Source organism: Herpailurus yagouaroundi, unplaced genomic scaffold (genome assembly GCF_014898765.1).
Source record: "Herpailurus yagouaroundi ecotype Mexico unplaced genomic scaffold, PumYag 183, whole genome shotgun sequence".
Classification (NCBI taxonomy): Eukaryota; Metazoa; Chordata; class Mammalia; order Carnivora; family Felidae; genus Herpailurus; species Herpailurus yagouaroundi.
The window spans coordinates 9,985,190-10,008,336 of NW_024412414.1; the positions used below are offsets into that span (position 1 = coordinate 9,985,190).

At 39.3% G+C, this 23,147-nt stretch overlaps 1 protein-coding gene across 1 annotated transcript in view; it reads left to right on the forward strand.

Annotated features, from left to right (window-relative positions):
• The first annotated feature begins 5,479 nt into the window (after positions 1 to 5,479).
• SUMF1 (sulfatase modifying factor 1) overlaps positions 5,480 to 23,147 on the forward strand; it is a 95,974-nt gene continuing 78,306 nt past the window's right edge. Inside the window, exon 1 of the mRNA XM_040492114.1 lies at positions 5,480 to 5,774. Coding sequence (XP_040348048.1) covers positions 5,499 to 5,774 — 276 coding nt within the window. The 5' untranslated portion in view covers positions 5,480 to 5,498. The remainder of the gene's footprint in view (positions 5,775 to 23,147) is intronic.

The window sequence follows — 23,147 nt, forward strand, 5'->3', positions numbered from 1 at the left end:
ATTTGCTCTTCCTGGGTCTTGAGCCTGCCAGCCTTTGGACTAAAACTACACCATTCTCTCTCCTGGTTCTCAGACTTAGACTTGGACTTATCAGTTATTTTGGATCTCCAGCTTTCCCATTCACCCTGCAGATCTGGGGACTTGCCTGCCTCCATAGTCATGTAATTCAATTCCTCATAATAAATCTCTTTATTATTAATTTATTTATTTTTAATTTTTTTTAATGTTTATTTTTGACAGAGAAAGAGAGAGACAGAGTATGAGTGGGGGAGGGGCAGAGAGGGAGACACAGAATCCGAATCAGGCTCCAGGCTCTGAGCTGTCAGCACAGAGCCTAACACAGGGCTAGAACTCATGGAACTGTGAGATCATGACCTGAGCTGAAGTTGGATGCTCAACCGACTGAGCCACCCAGGTGCCCCTCTTTATTATTTATTCACACACACACACACACACACACACACACTCTCTCTCTCTCTCTCTCTCTCTCTCTCTCTCGCGGTTCTGTTTCTCTGGAGAACCCTGAGAAATGAAATTATGCATCTTTTATTTTATTATTTTAAGTTTTATTAAGCAGGTAAGAGGGGCAGAGGGAGAGAGAGGAAGAATTCCAAACAGGCTCCATGCGGAGCATGGAGCCTGATGCAGGGCTCAATCCCATGACCCTGGGATCAAAACCTGATCTGAAATCAAGAACTGGATGCTCAACCAAGTGGGCCACCCAGGAGCCCCAATTATGCATCTTTTAAAAGCAGTTCTTGCTTTTAAAAGCAGTGCTCCTAAGCACTGCTCCTAAGCACTGGTAGAGATAGAAAGACATGCTCCTAAGCACTGACAGAGATAGAATCGTTGGTGACCAAGTAATCATGAATCTGGAACTGCATTATTAACTTGTTCTGTCAGACCCACTAAGTTCTTAAGTCAGGAAAGCTGAACAACAATCCATTAGGAGATGGAAATGGCACATCCAAGATCAAGTCCAAGCAAGACGTGATGACATGAGCAAGCTGCACATAACCACCATTGCACCAGTGCCCCTTCCTCCACTCATATTTAGGGTCATGTAGGGGTCTCTTATGACTTACAGAAGTAGGAGAAAAAAAGCCCAAGCTGGGTTTTTGTACGGGAAGCCCCAGGTTGAGGATGCAACCCGAAAATGGATGGGAGAGCTAGTAGAATGCCTTATCCACAGGCATGTTTTCCCACCAACACAGCAATTGAGCAGGAGACCCGTTTCATAAGGAAGGAGATGCAGGGGTGAACCCATCCAATGGTTTTATCTCATACCACATCAACCAGAAACAAGCTGTCCTTGTGGAAACTGGGAGTGAGTTACTGAGGGCACAGCTGAAATGCCAGCTTGGAGGCCATCCTCTTCGGGATGGGGTCATTTATAAGGATGCCTATATGGCACTATGTCCCCAAGTAGCAGGAGTAAATGGTTTAGGAATCAAGGGGGTGGTAGTAGAAGTGGCCCCACTTATTATCATTTGTTTTTTTTTTTTTAATTTTTTTAACGTTTATTTATTTTTTGAGACAGAGAGAGACAGAGCATGAACAGGGGAGGGGCAAAGAGAGAGGGAGACACAGAATCTGAAACAGGCTCCAGGCTCTGAGCTGTCAGCACAGAGCCCGATGCGGGGCTCGAACTCAGGGACCGTGAGATCATGACCTGAGCCGAAGTCGGATGCTTAACCGACCAAGCCACCCAGGCGCCCCCACTTATTATCATTTGTAATAACCCGCTGGGGACTTTGTTCCTCCCATCTCTGGAACTTTAAGCCCTGCAGAGTTGAAGGTCCTGGTCCATTAGATACAGGAAGGGTCCCACTGAACTGTAAGTCATGGCTGCCATCAGGGCACTTTGGATTCCTTGTGTTCAGAGACCAGCAGGCAATATAAGGAATCTCTAATTTGGCAGGGAAATTGACCTGATTGTCAGAAAAAAATGTGAGGTGTCTTCTTAAAACTGCACAATGGCACTGCTTTTCACTTACAGTAAAAGTTTACCATATCGTACATCATCGAGCCCTCTGCTACCTTTCTGATCTCCCTTTCTTTTTATCTTCCTTTTGCTCACTCTATTGTAGCCAAACTCATCTCCTTGCTGCTTAGAAAACATGCATACTTTCAGGGCTAGGGTTCTTTCATCCAGCTTCATTAGTAGAAGGAGCAAGAAGACCAGCACAAGTACCTCAAAAGGGAGGTGGAGAGTGGGAGAGACACTGAATAAAATGACCTTATTTGTACAGAGTTGGTTGGTGAATTGCATGTTTACCTCTACTGTCTAGTGTAAGCCTCTTCATGTAGGGATTTCTTACCAATATCTTCCACTCACTCTTTGATTGGTGACCAGTAAGAAATTATCCAGTGGCTTGAGACAGGAGGTTGAATCTGGAGAATCTACAAAGTATCCATTTTGGATAATGACTGCTAAAAATAGCAAACTATTTTTTGAGGTACTATGAAATTCCAAGCACTGGGCTAAGCCTTTACATACTTTAACTTAATCTTTTTTTTTTTTTTTTTTTTTTTTACATTTTAACGTTTATTCATTTTTGAGAGACAGAGAGATAGAGCATGAACGGGGGAGGGGCGGGAGATAGGGAGACACAGAATCCGAAGCAGGCTCCAGGCTCTGTGCTAACAGCACAGAGCCCGACACGGGGCTCAAACTTACAACCGCGAGATTGTGACCTTGGCCGAAGTCAGACGCTTAACAGAGTGAGCCAGGCAGGCGCCTCAACTCACTTAATCTTTATAAAACCTCTAAGAAGAAGATATTGTTATCCCTATTTCACATATAAAGAAATAGAGGCTCAGAAAGGTGAATTGGCTTATGTCCTACCTCTCGCAAGTGGATAGCTTTAAACTCAGCTCTTTCTAAGCCTAGATCTGTATTATTTTCTCAGCAATCTGCTTCCCTTTAAGAGAAAGAGGTCACATTCATTCATTTATCCATTAATTCAATAAATTCACTGAGTGCTTATCACATGCCAGGCTTTGGCCTAATTTTGCCGATAACAGGGGTGAAAATTGGCAGGCTTCTTGCCTTCATGGAGGTCATACCCTAATGGTATAGGAGGATCATGAATCTAAGGTGTTCAGTTTTCAGAAGGGCAGCTGACACAGCATGTGCAGAGACTGAAATTTTGCATAGAGACTGATAACAATTATCTTTGACCTAGACTCTGGAATCTAAATTGTCCATGGTAAACTTATAACCATAGTTAAAACAATGAACTTTTAGCCTCACCAACTGTGAAATGGGTATAATCATAGTAGGCTCCTTGTCAAGTGGTTGTGATCTCAAATAATAAAGTGTGTGAAAGCTCTTGGAAAACTGTGAGATAGTCAACAAGGGGGAAAGGACTATCCTATATTCTTTTTTTAAAGTTTATTTATTTACTGGGGGGGGCAGAAAGTGAGAGGGAGAGAGAGAACCCCAAGCAGGCTTCATGCTCAGCACTGAGCCCAAAGCAGGGCTCTATCTCACAGCCATGAGATCATGACCGGAGCTGAAATCCAGAGTTGGTCCCCAACGGACTGAGCCACCCAGGAGCCCCTATATTCTTTAATAAAAAACAAACCAACAAAATCCAAATGTAAACTAGATAGTGATATAAAAAACACCTAGATACCCATAAACAAAAAGCTTCAACAAATATCAACTCAAGGCCAATTCTGTTTCAATTCTAGTCACCACCTTCCTCCCATCACCCATTTTTTGGGAAGCAAATCCTTGACAGCATATCTCCTTATCTATATATAGATTCCACCACATAAATTTCAAAGGAAGGGATTCTTTTAAAAAACATAACCACAAATACTATTACCAATCTTAAAAATCTACACGCAAAATTGATATTAATTCCTTAATTTTATTGAATATGGTAGTTTGATTCAGGGTCATATTTCCCTGATTATCTCAAAAATGTTTAGATCTCAAAAGAATGTGTGAATCAATATTTAAATAAGATGCAGGGGCGCCTGGGTGGCTCAGTCGGTTGGGTGGCCAACTTCGGCTCAGGTCATGCTCTCATGGTTCATGGGTTCGAGCCCCGTGTCAGGCTCTGTGCTGACAGCTCGGAGCCTGGAGCCTGCTTCAGAATCGTGACTCCCCCCACCTCTCTGTCCCCTTCCCAGCTCATGCTCTGTCTCTGTCTCTCAAAAAATAAATAAACGTTAAAAAATTTTTTAAAAATAAGATGCATATATTACAGTTGGTTGAGGTATCATTTTATTCTTTCTACCTCTTTTTCTTTTCATTTTTTTTTTCCTGAGGAAACTGGGTCCTGTAAAACAGTAGCTCTTGAACTTTAGCGTGTATTAGTGTGCATCAGTATGCATCAGAATCATCTAGAAAACATGTTAAAACACGGGTTGCTGGGGGTGCCTGGGTGGCTCATTCATTTAAGCATCTGACTCTCGATTTCACCTTAGGTCATGATCTCACAAGCCCCACATTGGGCTCTGTGCTGACAGTGAAGAGCCTGCTTGGGAGTCTCCCCCCCTCCCCCCCAAATGCTTGCAGGCTCTCTCTCTCTCAAAAATAAATAAATATTAAAAACAACAACAACAACAAACCACAGGTTGCTGCATCCTGTCTCCACAGATTCTGACTGAATACTACATTTCTAACGTGTCCCCGGATGATGCTGACGCTGGCTGGTCTAAGACTTTTCAAGAGCCACTGTTGTACCTATCCCAGTGTACCTAGGATTTCTCTAATTATACCCTCAGTGAAGTGTTTCAATACGCTCATCTTCCCCTTATTTCTTATTAAGGGAAGTTTCTTTAATTGCCTACAGTACAGCATCATGACTAAACTCAGGTTTTAAGTTAGATTGGGCTTAAAACTTGTTTTTTGACACTTAATTTGCTATGTGACCTTGGGCAAGTCATTTAATTGCTCTGTGAACCCAGTATTACAGGATCCTCGGGGCACCTGGGGCTCAGTTGGTTGAGCCTCTGACTTTGGCTCTGGTCATGAACTCACGGCTTGTGAGTTGAGCCCTGCGTCGGGCTCTGTGCTGGCAGCTCAGAGCCTAGAACCTGCTTCAGATTCTGTCTCCATCTCTCTCTCTCTCTCTCTCTGCCCCTCTCCCGCTTGTGGTCTCTCTCTCTCTTTCTCTCTCTCAAAAATAAACGTTAAAAAATTTAAAAAATATTACAGGGTCCCTGTGAGGATTAATGAGATTTCAAAAAGTTAAGTACTTACTTAGCATACTGCCTGGCATTTAGCAAATGCTCAACAAATTTGATTATCATTTTTCAACCAAGAAATAATGATGAGGCTCAGAGTCGCTGTAAGGCCTTGAGTTTTGTAGGGCTTTGCGTTGCAGGGTTAGCGGAGCCTACCAGAGGCGCTCCATAGGAATGGTACCCAGAGAAAGTTGGAGAGACAGCAAGGCTACCTCAAAAATCAACTCAGGGTTGGCTCCTTTAAGGAGGGCGCAGTCACGTGACCCACCTGGTCACATGGCTTGCGGGACAACATGGCTGCGCCCTCACTAGGGCTGGCTGGTGGATCCTGCGCCCGGCTCGGTCTCGTCCTCTTGCTGCCACTGTTCTTGCTGCCGGGCGAGGCGGCTGGGGGCGAAGAGGCCAGGACTGGCGCGGGCGCGGGCGCGGCTTCCCTGGCGGGCTCATGCGGCTGTGGCACTCCCCAGCGGCGCGGGGACCATGGCAGCTCGGCGGCCGCGCACCGATACTCGCGGGAAGCGAACGCCCCCGGGCAGGTCCCGGGAGAGCGGCCGCTCGCGCCCACCAAGGTGCTCTCTAGATTCCCTGAAGGCGGGTGGGGACCTCGGGGTTCTTGGACAGGGTCGGGATGAGCAAGGCAAGGGGTTTGCAGGAAGGCAGGTAAAGATTATAACCACACCCCAAGTCGCTCACGTGCTGATTCGATTCGATGAAAAGCACCTCCCCCCTTTTCCCCCTCAAGACGGTGGGATCTTGGGGCCCGGCTGAATCCTGCTTGTTAGGGAATTTGGTTTGAGGACAGTTGACACTCCCCTTTCTCACTTCTTACTCATTTCCTCCTTACTCCACCCCATCTTCCTCTTGAGTTTCTCAGGCGTTTACGGGCGACAGGTTTTATTAACTATGAAGGAATCTGGACAGTGGTCTTTAAATGTCGTTAACATTGTTGTATGTTTATCGATAGATTCTTCTAGTAGACACTGGTTCTTTTGTTTTGTTTTTTCAGTAGACTTTCTTGAGGGCAAGGACTTGTCCTGTTTATCTTATTATCCTTATTCAGCACATAGGAAGGACCAAACCAATTGTAGTTCCTTTATTAGTGTTATTTATCTGTGCCTCTCTTAGTGCCTGGATGTGTTAAGTGTTAGTATATATGAATAATAACATTAGTAACAACAGTTACTTCATTCTTTCCAGGTACTTTGCATATTGGTATGGGTGTGGAATTATTGGGACTAGAACCCAGATGTTTGACTCCTAAACTCCTTCTTGTATATCTAGTACATCCTTTCCTTATTTTTTCTATCCCCCTTTTCTTTCCTGTGGTTTAATTCTGAACAGTACTCAGGACTTAGGTGAGAGGTAGTGTCTTCCATCAGGCCATGCCTGACTTCTTCCTTTTTCTTCCTCTTCAGTATTTCCGTATGCTGCCACCATAGTAGTTCTTTACTTTCACATTACAGTTACCAAAGATACTGTCTGGGGGTGCCTTTCCCCAGCTAGGGAGTGAGGATGTTGGGGGTGAGGACTCTAACTTTGTGGCTCAGGTATAGAGGGTTAGGAGGTTGGTAGCTGGGCTTCTGGTTGTTTCTCTATCCTGTGTAATTTTTGGCCTTATACATTTTTTGGTTGTTACTCAGAGGATGCCCTAATTTATTAGTGTTTATCTTTTGTGTGGTAGGAGCCCTGGTTATTGTTGTAGTGTGTATTGACCATTGATGATTTTAATTTCTTTCTACCTTTGTGGTAAATGATAATCAGTTCCTCCCTCCTTCAAAAGAGAATGCCTTGTATCTTTTTATCTGCTTTGTTACTAACAGGGTGACATTTACAGATTGATCTATACCAAATTTTTCCCTAGAACCTTTTGGCCAGTACAGAACATTCCTCATTTTAAGTGCTCTAACTTCTTTTTTAATTTCAGAATGAGATGTGGGTGCCAAAGTCTGTTTAATTATGTTCATAAGGTAAACATTTTTTTTCCTTTTTTCAGAGTGGTTTTGGGTCTGGCCTAGGTATTGTTTGAGTCATTTTTGGCAAGTTCCTGTTTGCTTGTTTGTTTGTTTCTTCCATACATGTTTTTATTTTATGCTAGTCTTCCCTTGAATTCACTTTCTCTAATGTTTGGAGGCATCTTATGCTATTAGTGAACTAGCTGTTGCTGAGAACACAGCTCACAAGCATTCAAGGACTCTACTTAATGACTGAACCCAAAGTAGCCTTGTTACCAAGACAAAAGACTTCATACGAGGCAGTTCTTTATCTCTATGTTTTCCTTAGTTTCAAGTGTTTCAGTTCATGTGGAGATGACTTTGGTCTAATTCTGACACTTAGCCATTATTCTGAATTCAAGAAGTCCAATATTATGAGAGAGATACTTGGTTGTAGTGATTGACATTGTTTCCCTTAATTTTCTTTTTTTTTAAACTTACTTGTTTCTTTTAGAGGATTTTTACATTTAAAACAAAACTGAGAAGAAGGTACAGAAATTTCCCATATATCCCCAGCCCCTACACAATGTATAGCCTCCCCAGTTATCAACATCCTCCACCAGAATGGTACATTTGTTACAAATGATGAGCCTGCATTTATGTATCATAGTTATCCAAAGTCCATAGTTTTCCTTAGGGTTCACACTTGGTGTTGTGCGTTGTATGGGTTTGGACAAATGTATGGTGTATATTCATCATTATAATATCATATAGTGTGGTATATAGTATAGTATTTTCATTCCCCTAAAACTGTTTGTGCTCCCTTTATTCATTCCTTCCCCTCCTCCCCACTGGCAACGTCTGATCTTTTTATTGTGCCCATAGTTTTGCCTTTTCTGGAATGCCACAATTGGAATTATATACTATGTAGCCTTTCAGATTGGCTTCTTTCTTTGGTAATATGCATTTATGATTCTTCGATGTCTTTTCATAGTTTAATAGCTAGTTTCTTTGTAGCACTGAATAATATCCATAAACTACAGTTTATCACTCCATTCAATTACCAAAGGGCATCTTGCTTGCATTTAAGTTTTGGCAATTAGGAATAAAGCTGCTATAAACATCTGTGTGCAGGTTTTTGTATGGACATAAATTTTCATAAATACCAAGAAGCACAATTGCTGGAACATATGGCAAGAATATGCTTAGGTTTTTAAGAAACTGCAAAATTGTCTTCCAAAGTGGTTGTATCATTTTGCATTCCCACTAGCAATATATGAGCGTTCCTCTTGCTCCACACTGTCACCAGCATTTGGTGTTGTCATTGTTCCAGATTTTGGGCATTCTGAGGTATGTAGTGGTATCTCACTGTTGTTTTAGTTTGCATTTTTTTTGCTTAACATATGATATCTTTGCCATCTGTGTGTCTTCTGTGTTGAGGTGTCTGTCAAGTCTTTGGCCCATTTTTATTTTCCTTTTAATTTTTTTCCTTTTCTTTTTTGATGTTTATTTATTTTGAGAGAGAAAGAGAGCAAGAGCGAGAGTGAGCAGGGGAGGGGCAGAGAAAGGGGGAGACAGAGAATCCCAAGCAGGCTTCACACTGTTAGTGTGGAGCCTGATGAGGGCTCGAACCCACAAACCATGAGTTCATGACCTGTGCTGAAATCAAGAGTCAGACACGTAACTGACTGAGGCACCCAGGTGCCCCTTGGCCCGTTTTTAAGTCAGATTGTTTTGTTTTCTTATTGTTGAGTTTGAAGAGTTCTTTGTTTTGGATAACAGTCCTTTATCAGATGTGTCATCTGCGAATTTTTCTTAGTCTGTGGCTTGTCTTCTCATTCTCTTGAATTATTTTTTGAAGAGCAGAAATTTTTAATTTTATTGAAGCCTGGCTTGGCACCTTCTTTTGTGGATGATGCCTTTGATGTTGTGTCTAAAAAGTCATCACCTGGACCCCTGGGTGGCTCAGTCAGTTAAGCATCTGACTTCAGCTCAGGTCATGATCTCACAGTTCGTGAGTTCAAGCCCCGTGTCGGGCTGTGTGCTGACAGCTCAGAGCCTGGAGCCTGCTTCAGTTTCTGTGCCTCCCTCTCTCTCTGCCCCTCCCCTGTTCAAGTCTGTCTGTGTGTCTGTCTCTCTCTCAAAAATAAATAAGCATTAAAAAAATTAAAAAAGTCATCACCATACCCATTGTCATCTAGGTTTTCTCCTATGTTATCTTCTAAGAGTTTTACAGTTTTGCATTTTAGATTTAGGTCTGTGATCTATTTTGAGTTAATTTTTGTGAAGGGTATAATGTCTGTGTCTGGATTATTATTTTTATGTGAATATCCAGTTGTTCTAGCACTGTTTATTGAAGAGACTATCTTTGCTCCACTGTTTTGCCTTAGCTCCTTCCTCAAAGACCAGTTGACTTTCCTTACGGATGTTTTCTCCTGGGCTCTCTTTTCTGTTTTATTGATCTATTTGTTCTTTCACCAGTATACACCATCTTGATTACTGTAACTTTACAGTAACTCTTCAAGTTGGGTAGCATCCACCCTCTAGCTTTGTTTTTTTCCTTCAGTGTTGTGTTGGCTATTCTGGGTCTTTTGTCTGTTCATATAAACTTAGAATCACTTTGTTGATATCATAAAATAACTTTCTGAGGTTTGGATTGGGGTTGTATTAAATCTAATTTTTTTCTTTTGTCTTTAGTTTAATTCAGCAGATGTTTATTTGGTACACATATTTTATAACACTACCTTATGTCCTGGGCATAAAGAAAAGAAAAAGACCTATGCCCTCCCCTTAAGGCATTTACCATTTACTCTCGGGTGGGTGTGCGCTTGCTAGCGTCTGCACATGTGCACTCTCTGTTCCCCCATCGTTTTCTCCCCCTACCTTCCTCTCTCTCTCACTCTCTCTCTCCCTTCCCCCTCCACGCACAATTACATGTAAGCATCATTTTTCCATAGTGATAACACTACAGGAGAAATATGTTACAAAGCCCTTGGAGAGGAAGCAACAATTCATTCTTCCTGGACAAATTAGGAAATGTCTTAAAGAAAAGGTCACATTAGAGCTAGGGCTTGAAGGAGACATTTTCAGGAGCTGGGATGGAAGGACAGATTGAAGGACATTCCAAGAAGGGAAGGAGCGTGGGCACAAACAAAGCGTTCTGCAGGTGCATGGTGTGTTCTGGGAAATGTTAGTAATGTAAGGTTTCTGGGGATGACATTTTCACACTTTTTAACGTAACGCTTTTCAACTGTGAGTCTTTTTTTGTATTTCAATTCATTTAATGATCACTTGGCAAGATTAGGGACACAAAATAATAAATAGCACTGGCTTTACCCTCAAGGAATTTACAGTTTCATTGGAAAGTTCTTGCAGTAAAAATTGTATGGGAAACAACTTAGATATTTTAAAATTTTACTCAAGTCCCTTCTGGTTAAAAATATATATAAGTCTCAATGAGAAAATTGTCCTAACGATTTCTACTGGGGTTATTTTGTACAAGGTAGCAAGATGTTTTGATCTCCGTGTATCTTTTAAAACTGTTGCTTGAAAGGCATTTGGAATCATGGGATGATTAAATTGTATGTCATGGCTCTGTATGTATGGGTAACTCCAGTCCTGATTTCCTATCTGAGACTCTTTCTGATTGGGTAATGCTTTCCCATGTGTCGAAGCATGATCGAATGCTATCTCTTCCATGAAACCTTTCCTCCAGAAAGTAGTATTAAAGGCAACTTGTATATTTCCTTTGCTATTTTCTGTGAGTTGTCTGATATTCTACATGGGAAGTATTTTTAGACCTTTTTAAATCTCTGTATCTCTATTGCCAGAGTGCCTTACACATTTTAGACGTTCTCTAATAATTGCTTGAATGATCTGTTACCTTTTTTTGGTGGCTACAATACTGAAAAAAGTGCTGTGGGAATAAAGGGTGTCCCATACTTTGAAGAAAACTTTGTAAAATAATCTTTTGCTGTGTCTCATCCTCCCAAGAATCCAGTAAGAGATACTATTGCCCACTTTACAGATGAGGCCACTGAGGCTTAATAGACTCATAAATCCCAGGGCTTGAAGGAACTTTAATGTTATTCCGTCTATAATTATTGTCTGTCTGTGTACGCGGTAGACTAAGAGAATGGTATAGATAGAGAAGCCTTGTATAGACAGCTAAGGCAGATCCAGAGATCATGCTTCTTTTTTTCACCTCACTTTCTTCTGAGCCTTTAGCTTATTAGATTTGAGGAGAGGAAAGAAGGAAAAGGGAGGCCTACCCAAAAGTGTTCATATAAGCTTATTTCATTTTTGTATGTAAAATAAAAATCTCACAGCAAGGGAAAGAAAAGGCAAAGCTGACCTCAGCTGGAAAAAAAGTGGGAGGAGGGCCATTATGGGCTCTCATAGTTGAAAAGTTCAAGAGCAGATAAGGCCCCAGACACAACTGGTTCCAGGGCCTGAGGCAGTATCTTCAGATCTTCCTTTTTGACTGTCTCCTGGCTCTTCTTTCTTATGTGTTTGCTCCGTTTTCAGGCAATCTCTCTCTTTCTGTCTATCTCTTTTTACTGATGGAAGAGAGAGTACCCGTTTTCTCAAAGTCACAGTTGGCCAACCTGAGCCACAGTAGGTGGGGTAAGAGCTCATGACTCTCTATACTTAGAGAGTTGAATACATGGTTTTCAAAGGGATGTCAGTTGCTCTGACAAGAACAGGAAGCATTGAATGCCAGGTGGGCAAAAGTATAGATGCCCACTGCACCTGGCTGGAGTGTATAGCCCAAATATGGTTCTAGGGGTAAAAGAATCACCTTGACTTCTGTGCTTTTGGCTTGAGTGGCATTGACACAAACTGTGGTGTGGCAAAAGGGTTTTAACATATTTTCAAGGAGGAATGGATTGTTTGAATCTGGAACTTAAAAAGGAAGACTTGATTAGAATGGTTCTTTCATCTGGCTTGCGGTCCTACAGATTGAAACACCTGGTGCTCTGGATTTTACCAGCACCACATTTCACATTTGTAGGACAGGAAACTTTATCTCATTCATGGAAATTGGAAATTCTGATCTACTCAGAGCAATGCGGGCTACTGTTATCTATTACTTCCAGAACGCCTCCAGAACGGAAACTTGGCTTATTCAGGGTTGGCTATCTCTGATGGTTAATGAAAGAAGAAGAAAAAGAAAAACTAGGCCAGGAGTCCACAGTGGAAGTTGTGATTGTATTAGCATTGTTGGTACTCACCTTGAGGGAGAAGAGGATGAGAAAATGAGGTGATTGTAAAACTTCATTAGGAACAAGGCACACAGCTTCCTGTGGGTCTGAACACCTGTTCTCAGGATAGGACCTACCTGTCTGCTGCTGGAGAGCTTTTTCATTTTTACCTTTTAAGTCCTTTATTAAACCTCTTTTTAGACCATTTTAATAATCATTTTAAAACTACCCTTGAAGCTTTTGTCTGAAGTCTTCTATTTTTCTGCTTCTCTGCAGAACTGCTTAACATTCTGCCTTCTCTTCCAAGGCCTGAGGAATCTTGTGTCTCAGACATTTGGAGGATTATGAGAATAATGCATGAACCTAGTTCAGTCCTTGAGCACAGTCTTTCTTTTGGGGGGAGGGGAGGCAAAGCTTTTATGTCACACAATTCAACCTGTGCCTATTACTCCTCTATACTACAACAGCTTTACATTATACCCAGTCACAGAAATACTGCAAGAATACTTCCTAGGAACCCCAAAATAATATTGACCCTTTTCATTTGGTCTGTCTCCAAATGTTCTAATTTCTTCACACTGGAAAACTCCTCCCTGTGTAGGTTGGAGCATTTTCTGGTGGAGAGCTGTGTTGCTTTGTAGTTGATCAGCGTACTACCCGAGGGTGTGGACTGGCTTCTTCCTTAAAAGGGAAGACCGAGCTGGTGATCTGGCTTTGGGCCGTGGTTTCTGCTTCCCATAAAATTACCTTGTGGTTGCTTTTGAGAATTTCCTTTGGCCTGAGATTCCAGAAGACAGTGCATTTGGATCTGAGGTTCAAAGGTAAAGATGAGGCCCAAACTCTACTAAGAAAATATAGAATGTTTGTCAAGCAGTGTCTTTTACACAGGTTTCACTATCATGCAACCATGCTATCCAAGTCTGGGACTGTGTTATAAAAGAAAAAGAATTTTTACAATTAGGAATAATTCAAATAGCTAATTCCTCATCATATTCATGATTTCACTCATTCAGTCAATAAAGATTTTTTTTTTTTTAAGTGTCTGCCCTGAACTATGTGCCATGCTAGGCCCTGGGATATAGAAGTGAAAACTTTATTTGTGATTCCTAAAGAGCCTAGGATCTAGGGGAGGTGAAAACCCATCATTAAGTTACTGTGTGTGCCACTTTTTAGGATACATAGAGGTATTTATTTGAGGAACCCAAATGAGGGACATACGACTCAGACAGAGGAGGGAATTGTAGGCAATAGGCCTAGAGGAAGTGATCTTGAATATTGACTGTTTACAGACAGTGTAGGTAGAATACAGGGTGAGGGAGATGGTGAGAGATTAGGCGTCAAGGCTTAGATACTTTATTTTACTCTGAAAAGGTGAGGGGCACACCTAAACAAATTAAGTAGGAAAGTGGTATATGATTAAATTGACATGAACCTTGAGATCATCACCTGAGCCAAAACCAAGAGTTGCTTAACTGACTGAACCACCCATGCACCCCTACACTATGTGCTTCTTAATGAAGAAGACATCACCACCTCTAGGGAAGTTTTAACTACCCCCAAATCAAACCTGAATCTGATAAAGCCTCCAGATTCGGCTATCAATTTTCAGGAGGTGCAGAGGACAGGGGATAATGGTAAACTACACTATAAGTTTATAGTCAACAAAATCTTGACTCTGGGAATCTCTATTGGACAAATGACCCAGTTTCTTCAGCAAATAAATTGCAAAAGGAAAAAGGGAGAACTTACAGATTTAGATACCTAAATACCATATTTAAAAAAAAAACAATGTAAACTGTAATGTATAGGATGCATAGTTAAATAATTAAACTGCAAATAAAATAAGGTAACAGTGCATATGAAAGGATAGTGCAGTATGGTGACTATAGTTAATGCAGTATTATATATTTGAAAGTTGGTAAGAGATCTTAAAAGTTTTTACCACAAAAAAAAAAAACCATTATTTAACTGTTGTGATGGATGTTAACTAGACTTATTATGTAATCATTTCATACTATATAGGATTATTGAATCATGTTGTACACCTGGAGCTAATATAATGTCCTGTATCAATTGTATCTTAAATAAAAGTGAAAAGTCTGAGCAGTGGTTTTCCTCTCTGATGAGACAGAGGATTTATGTTCACCATGGGCATAATAATGGCTTCTGCAGTAATTGGCAAAGTACTTTCTTTCATGGAGGGTGGGTTGTAAAGATGTTTGCCTTACAATTTATTAAGCAATATATGTAATGCTTTTTAAAATATTTGTTACAACTAAAAAAGATTTTAGGTTTTAGGTGGTGCAGTAAAGGTGTCCACAAGAACAATAACAAAAACTGCCATTTGCCCTGAATTTTCTTTTTTTTTTAAGTTTTTATTTTCTTTTTTTTTCTTTTTTTTTTTTAATTTTTTTTTCAACGTTTATTTATTTTTGGGACAGAGAGAGACAGAGCATGAACGGGGGAGGGGCAGAGAGAGAGGGAGACACAGAATCGGAAACAGGCTCCAGGCTCTGAGCCATCAGCCCAGAGCCTGACGCGGGGCTCGAACTCACGGACCGCGAGATCGTGACCTGGCTGAAGTCGGACGCTTAACCGACTGCGCCACCCAGGCGCCCCTATTTTATTTTTCAATGTATGAAGTTTATTGTCAAACTGGTTTCCATACAACACCCAGTGCTCATCCCAAAAGGTGCCCTCCTCAATACCCATCATCCACCCTCTCCTCCCTCCCACCCCCCCATCAACCCTCAGTTTGTTCTCAGTTTTTAAGAGTCTCTTATGCTTTGGCTCTCTTCCACTCTAACCCTTTTTTTTTTTTTCCTTCCCCTCCCCCATGGGTTTCTGTTAAGTTTCTCAGGATCCACATAAGAATAAAACCATATGGTATCTGTCTTTCTCTGTATGGCTTATTTCACTTAGCATCACACTCTCCAGTTCCATCCACGTTGCTACAATGCCCTGAATTTTCTAAGCAATGATGTGTATGGGGCACTAAAGAAGCCCCAGAATAAATTTGAAATCTTGTATTGGTTACAAGTTGGGTTTCCACCTGATTCCTTATAGAACTGTCAAAAAGTACACAGTATTTTTTTAGAGAAGTAAAAAGCTATGCCTTTCTGGAACTGACCAATCTTTTTAATTAAAAAAAAAAATTAAAAATGTTTATTTATTTATTTTGAGAGAGGGGAACAGGAGAGGGGCAGAGAGAGAGGGAGACAGAATCCCAAGCAGGCTCTGCACCATCAGCGTGGAGCCTGATGCAGGGCTCGAACCCATGAACCATGAGATTATGACCTGAGCTGAAATCAGGAGTTGGGTGTTCAACCAACTGAGCCATCCAGTCCCTCCTGACCAATCTTTTTTAAAAATTTATTTTTATTGAGGTGTAACTGACCAATTTTCTTTTACCTCCTTTCCTGCCACCCACCCCCTGCCTGTGGCAACCACCAATCTGTTCTCTGTATCTGTAAGCTTGTTTTTTGTTTCTTTAGATTCCAGATAGAAGAGAGGTCATATGTTATTTGTCTTTCTCTGTCTGACTTTACTTAGCGTAATGCCCTCAAGGTCCATCCATGTTGCAAATGACAAGATTTTATTCTTTTTTATGACTGAATGATTGAGAAATATATGTATATATACATTATATATACCATGTATATGATATACACAAGGCGGTATATTTTTATATATACACACATATTTATATACTTACATACATTCCACAGTTTCTTTATCCATTCATCCACTGATGGACACTTAAGTTGTTTCCATATCTTGGCTATTATAAATAGTGCTACCTTGAACATTGGGGTGCATACATCTTTTTGAATTTCTGTTTTAGTTATCTTTGGGTAAATACCCAGAAGTGAAATTACTGACTATGTGGTTCTTTATTTTTTTATTTTTTAAATATATTTTAATGTTTGTTTATTTCTGAAAGAGAGAGAGACCGCATGAGTGGGGGAGGGCGGAGAGAGCAGGAGACCGAATCTGAAGCAGGCTGTAGGCTCCAAGCTGTCAGCACAGAGCCCATTGTGGGGCTTGAACTTGTGAAACGCAGTATCATGACCTGAACCGAAGTTGGACGCTCAACTGACTGGACTACAGGGGCGCCTCTATGTGCTCATTGTTTAAATAATACTTTTTAGCTTTTTGAGGAGCCTCTATACTGTATTCCATAGTGGTTGTACCAATTTACATCCCCACCAACAGTACACATGAGTTTCTTTTAACCACATTTTTTGCCAGCACTTATTTCTTACACTGTTGATGAGCCATTGTAACAAATGTGAGGTGTATTGATAACAGCCATTCTAACAGGTATGAGGTGCAATCTCATTGTGGTTTTGATTTACATTTCTGTGATAATGATGGTGAGCATCTTTTCATGTACTTGTTGACCATCTATATATTTTCTTTGGAAAAATGTCTATTTAGGCCATTTATTAATCAGATTTTTTTTTTTTGCTGTTGAATTGTATGAGATCTTTATATATTATGAATATTAGCTTCTTGTTAGATACATGATTTGCAAAAAATTTCTATCATTCATTAGGTTGCCTTTTTATTTTGTTGATGGTCTCATTTGCTGTACAGATGCTTTTTAATTTGATATAGACCCACTTGTTCATTTTTGCTTTTGTTATACTTTTAGTGTCAGATTCAAAAAATCATCACCAACACCTGTAACAAGGAGCTTACTGCTTAGGTTTTCTTCCAGAATTTTATGGTTTCAGGTCTTATGTTCAAGTCTTTCATCCATTTTGAGTTAATTTTGTGTATGGTGTAAGATAGTGGTTTAGTTTCATTCTTCTGAATATGGCTATCCAGTTTTCCTAACACTATTTATTGAAGAGACTCTTCTCTCCATTTGATATTCTTGGCCTCTTTGTTGTAAACTTATTGACCATGTTTACATGGGTTTATTTCTGGGCTCTCTGTTATGTTTCATTGTTTTTATGCCAATACCATACTGTTTTAATTACTGTAGCTTTGTAATGCTGTTTTAAATAAGGGAGTGCAATGCCTCCAGCTTTGTTCTTTCTCAAGGTTGCTTTGGCTATTCAGAGTCTTTTGTAGTTTCATGCAAATTTTAGGTTTGTTTTTTCTATTTCTGTGAAAAATGCTATTGGAATTTGATAGGAATTGCATTGAATCGTAAGAATGCGCTTAATTCTTTATTAATTCTTTATTAATTTATTAATTAATTCAATATTAATTCTTTAAATGCATGAGCATGGAATATATTTTCCATGGTTGTTTTCAATTTCTTAATGTGTTGTTTTCAGTATACAAGTCTTTCAGCCCCTTGGTTAAATTTATTCCTGGATATTTTATTATTTTTGATGCAATTGTAAATGGGATTGTTTTATCTTTCTGATATTTGGTTATTACTGTATGGATATGTAACAGGATTTTTTGCTATTGATTTTGTATCCTGCATCATTACTGGAATTTGATTATTAGTTTACAGTTTTTTGGTGGAGTCTTCGGGGTTTTCTATATAATGTTATCTGTACATGGTGATAGTTTTACTTCTTCCTTTCTCATTTGAATGTCTTTTGTTTCTTTTTCTTCTCTAATTACTCTGGCTCGAACTACCAATATTAAATTGAATGAAAGTGGCAAGAGTGGGCATCCTTGTCTTGTTCCTGATCTTATAGGAAAAGCTTTTGGCTTTTTACCATTGAGTATAATGTTAGCTGTGGTCTTGTCACATACCCTTTATTATGTTTAGGTACTTTCTGTCTGTACCCACTTTGTTGAGAGTTTATATCGTAAGTAGATGTTGAATTTTGGGGGTGCCTGGGTGGCTCAGACAGTTAAGTGTCTGACTCTTGATTTTAGCTCAGGTCATGATCTCATGTTTCATGAGATAGAGCCCTGTGTCAGGCTTTGCGCTGACAGCATGTGGCTTGCTAGGATTCCATCTCTCTGCCCCTGCCCCTGCCTTCTCAAAATAAATAAACCTTGAAAAAAATTAAGTGGATGTTGAAATTTGTCAAATGCTTTTTTGCATCTGTTGATATGATCATATGATTTTTTCTCATACGTTATGTTAATGTGGTGTATCACACTGGCTGATTTGTGGATGTTGAATCAGACTTGCTTCCCAGGAATAAATCCCCCATGATCATGGCGTGTGATCTTTTTAATGTATTGTTGAATTCAGTTTGCTAATACTTTGTTGAGAATTTTTGCATCTATGTTCATCACAGATATGCGCCTATAATTTCTTATTCTTGCAGCATCCTGTCTGGTTTTGGTGTTGGGATAATACTGACCTCATAAAATGAGTTCGGAAGTTCTCTCTCTTCAGTTTTTTGGAAATGTTTGGGGAGGATTGGTAATAATTCTTCTTTGGATGTTTGGTAGAATTCCCCAGTGAAGCTGTCTGGTTCTAGACTTTTGTTTTTTGGGGGAGGTTTTTGATTACTGATTCAATTTCCTTAGTAGTAATCGGTCTGTTCAGATTTTCTGTTTCTCCATGATTCATTCTGGTAGGTTGTATGTTTCTGGAAATTTTTTCCAGTTTTTTAGGTTGTTCAATTTTTTGGCATATAATTGTTCATAGTGGTTTCTTATGATCCTTTGTGTTTCTGTGGTATCATTTGTAATATCTTCTCTTTCATTTTTGATTTTATTTATTTGAGTCTACTCTCTTTTTTTCTTGGTGAGTCTAGCTAAGGATTTATTATTTTTATCTTTTTAAAGAACTGGTTTATTCATTTATTGCTCTGAATTTCTCAGAATTTCTTTTGCTGCATCCCATAAATTTTAGTATATTTCCATTTTTATTTGTCTCATATTTTTTAAATTTATGTTTTGATTTCTTTTTTGACCCCTTGATTGATAAGTAGCCTGTTGTTTAATCTTAATGTAACTGTGAATTTTGTGGTTTTCTTTATGGAATTGATTTCTAGTTTCATATCATTGTGCTTGGAAAGTTGCTTGACATGATTTCAGACCTCTTAAATTTATTAAGACTTGTTTTGTGGCCTATCATGGGATCTATCCTGGAGAGTGTTCCATGTGCACTTGAGAAGAATGTGTATTTTTTGCTTTTGGATGGGATGTTCTGTATATGTCTGTTAAGTCTATTTGACCTAATGTGTTGTTTAAGGTTGTGGTTTCTTCATTGATTTTCTATCTGGGTGTCCTATCCATTGATATAAGTGGGATATATTATTGTGGTGCTGTCTATTTCTCCCTTTAGGTCTATTAATATTTGGTTTATCTATTTACATGCTTATATATTTACATATGTTGGTTGCATACATTTTTCCAAGTGTTATATCCCCATGTTGGAGTGGCCTCTTTATCATTATGTAATGCTCCTTGTGTTTTATTGTAGTCTCTGTTTTAAAGTTGATTTTGTCTGATGTAAGTATAGCTACTCCAGCTTCCTGTTGGTTTCCATTTTCATGGAATATCTTTTTCCTTTCCTTCACTTTCAGTCTGTGTGTGGTTACCTCTAAAGTAAGTGTCTTGTAGACTGCATATAGATGGTTCTTGTTTTTTAATTTATTCAGTCACTCTTTGTCTTTTGATTGGATAGTTTAGTCCATTTACATTTATAGTAATTATTGATAGGTGTGTACTTATTGCCACTTTGTTCATTGTTTTCTGGCTTTTGTTGTTGTTATTCCTCTCTGTTCCTCTTTTCTTCTCTTGCTCTCCTTTGTGGTTTGATTGGTTACTTTAGGGGTATGCTTATATTCCTTTTCCTTTATCTTTTGTGTATTTACTATAGGTTTTCACTATGTGATTACCATGAGGTTTTCATATAACAACCATGAGATTTTTATATAGCCTATTTTTAAGTTGATAACTTGTTTTATTGCATTCTAAAGTGTCACATTTTTACTCCCTGCTGCCATATTTCATGTTTTTGATATCTCATTTTGTATCTTTTCATTTTACATATCCCTTAACTAGTTATTGTGATGAGTTGTTTTCACTTTCTGTGTCTTTTAATCTTCATGCTAGCTTTATAAGTGATTAGTCCGCTATGTTTACTAAATATTGGTAAATATATTTATTATGTATTTCCTTTACTTGTGGATGTTTAACTTTCTGTTTTGTGGATGGTCCACAATTTACTTAACCTGTCTACTTCTGATGGACATTTAGGTTATTTCCAATCTTCTGTTAAAAACAGAGCTGTAATAAATTGTATTGGATACCAAAGATTAGCATTTCAGAAAGTTCAGTAGGTCCTTAAATATTTGCTGAATGAATGACTGAACAGAAGATAAACAGCTTAGCATGGAGCAAGGAGGGATGTGAAAGGATGAGACTGGAGACAGGGTGACTGGTTGTGAGGCTCCTGCAGTTGTCTGGGAATAGAAAAGAGGGGACAAATCAGAGGGAAATACATTTAGGAGATCCAGTAAGACACGGTGACCTCTGTAATGCTGGGATTAGGGGACAGGAATAGTCAGGCATGGTTTTTTTTTAAGTTTACTTATTTATTTTGAGAGAGAGGGAGTGTACATGTGTGTGCATGCATGTGGTCTCACCAACCATGAGATCGTGACCTGAGCTGAAATCAAGAGTCAGACACTTGACCAACTGAGCCATCCATGTGCCCCAAGCATGATTCCTTAGAGGAATAGTAATACATTGGACAAATAATAAGCATTTATTACCCATATATCATAGATGAAAAGAGCTTCATTTTCATTGGGAAATATATGCACAGAATTAAAGACAACCACTAGCAAAGATAATCAATGGAAATAGTAGGAATCAATGATTGTTGATTACTACTTTCCATTTCTTCTGATCTTGTTTTTCCAGATCTTCTGCTGTTACTGCTAACCCACATTCTTTCTTTTTATTCCTAGTTATTTCTCTTTGACTTCCTCTTTTTCCTTCCTCAATTTGAACCTTATTTTATTTTATTTTTATTTTATTTTAAAGTTTACTTATTTTTGAGAGAGACAGAGATAGTGTGAGTGGGGGAAGGGCAGAGATAGAGGGAGAGAGAGAGAATCCCAAGCAGGCTCCATTCATACTGTCAGTGCAGAGCCCATTGTGGGGCTCTAATCCATGAAACTGTGAGATCATGACCTGAGCTGAAATCAGGAGTCAGACACTTAACTGACTGGGCCATCCAGGCACCCTGAGAACCCTTATTTTATAGATTAGATACCTCACAATTCTTAAGCTGCCAGGAGGTCAATGAATTGATTTGTCATTCAGCTGATTAGAAAGTAAGATACTGTGCCTGCAGAGTATATTTCTGACAGATGGTATGGTTGTGTGTGTGTGTGTGTGTGTGTGTTTTTAAACATTGAGATAGGAATGCGTGGGTGGCTCACTTGGTTACCTGTCTGGCTCTTGATTTTAGCTCAGGTTACAATCTCACAGTTCATGAGATTGAGCCCCAAATCAAGGCTCTGTACTGTGTGGATCCTGCTTGGGATTCTCTCCCTCCCCCTCTCTCTGCCCTTCTCCTGCTTGCATGTGTGTGCATGCTGTCTTTCTCTCTCTCAAAATAAATACATAAACTTAAAAAAAATGAGATAGAATGACATACCATGAAATTCACCTTTATGAGTTGAACAGTTCAGTGTTTCATATCTCATTCACAAGGTTTCACAACCAGCATCAGTAATTCCAGAACGTTGCATCACCCCCCAAAAGAAACCCTGTATCCATTAGCAGTCATTCCCCATTTTTATTTTCCTCCTACCTCTGGCAACTGCTGGTCTACACTATGTCTCTTTGGATTTGTCTGTTCCGGGCATTTCATAGGTATGGAATCATACAAGATGTGGCCTTTTGTGAGTAGATTCTTTCACTTAGAATAATGTTTTCAAGGTTTATCCATATTGTAATCTGTATTGGCACTTCATTTCTTTTTATGGCTGAGTAATATTTCATTTTATAGATGTACCACATTTTGTGTATCTGTCATTTGATGGACATTTGAGTTTCTGTTTTTTCGGCTGTTGTGAATAATGCTACTCTGAACATTTGTGTAGGAGGTTTCTTCGTGGACATTTGTTTTCATTTATCTTGGATATCTTTGTAGGAGTGAAATTGCAGGGTCATATGGTAACTCTGTTTTTAGATTTTTAAAGAACCAAGAGACTGCTTTCTAAGGCAGCTGCATCACTTCACATTCCTTCCAGCAATATGTGAAGGTTCCAACTTCCACATCCTTGTCAATACTTGTTATTGTCAATCTGTTTGGTTGTAGTCATGCTAGTGGGCATGAAGTAGAGTCTCTTTTTAGTTTTTACTTATATTTTTCTAATGATTCATGATGTTGAGCATAGGCTTGCATTTGTTAGGTGAATATATTCGGTGCAGTCCTTAGGTGCTCTGTTTAGGGCTAGACATACAGTTGTGAACAAGGCAGTCCACTGCTCTCTTGGAGATTAGATTTTATTTGAGACCATAGATAGGAGCAAAGTAATTGCAATTAGAGTTTAATAAGGACAAGGACATAATAAGGGCAAGACACGGTCCCTTATTAAACTTTTTACATTTTCCATTTCAGTGATTTAAGTCTTTTCTATTTCATTGGAGACCCACATTCACTCAGTGGTTTTTAAGAATATGATATATGGCATTTTTGCATTTGATTTTATTTTTAAAAATAAAATTTGAAAAAATTCAAAGGAAATGAGAGCATATTAAGGGAAAATCATACTGAAATGTATAAAAAAGTAGAATATTTTCCCTGCCTTTGCACTCCAGCTATTAACAGCTTGGTGACTATTTATTGCTCCAGACCTATTTCCACGGCATGTATCATGTAGAGTTTTGATTAAGGAAACTACCTTGCGAA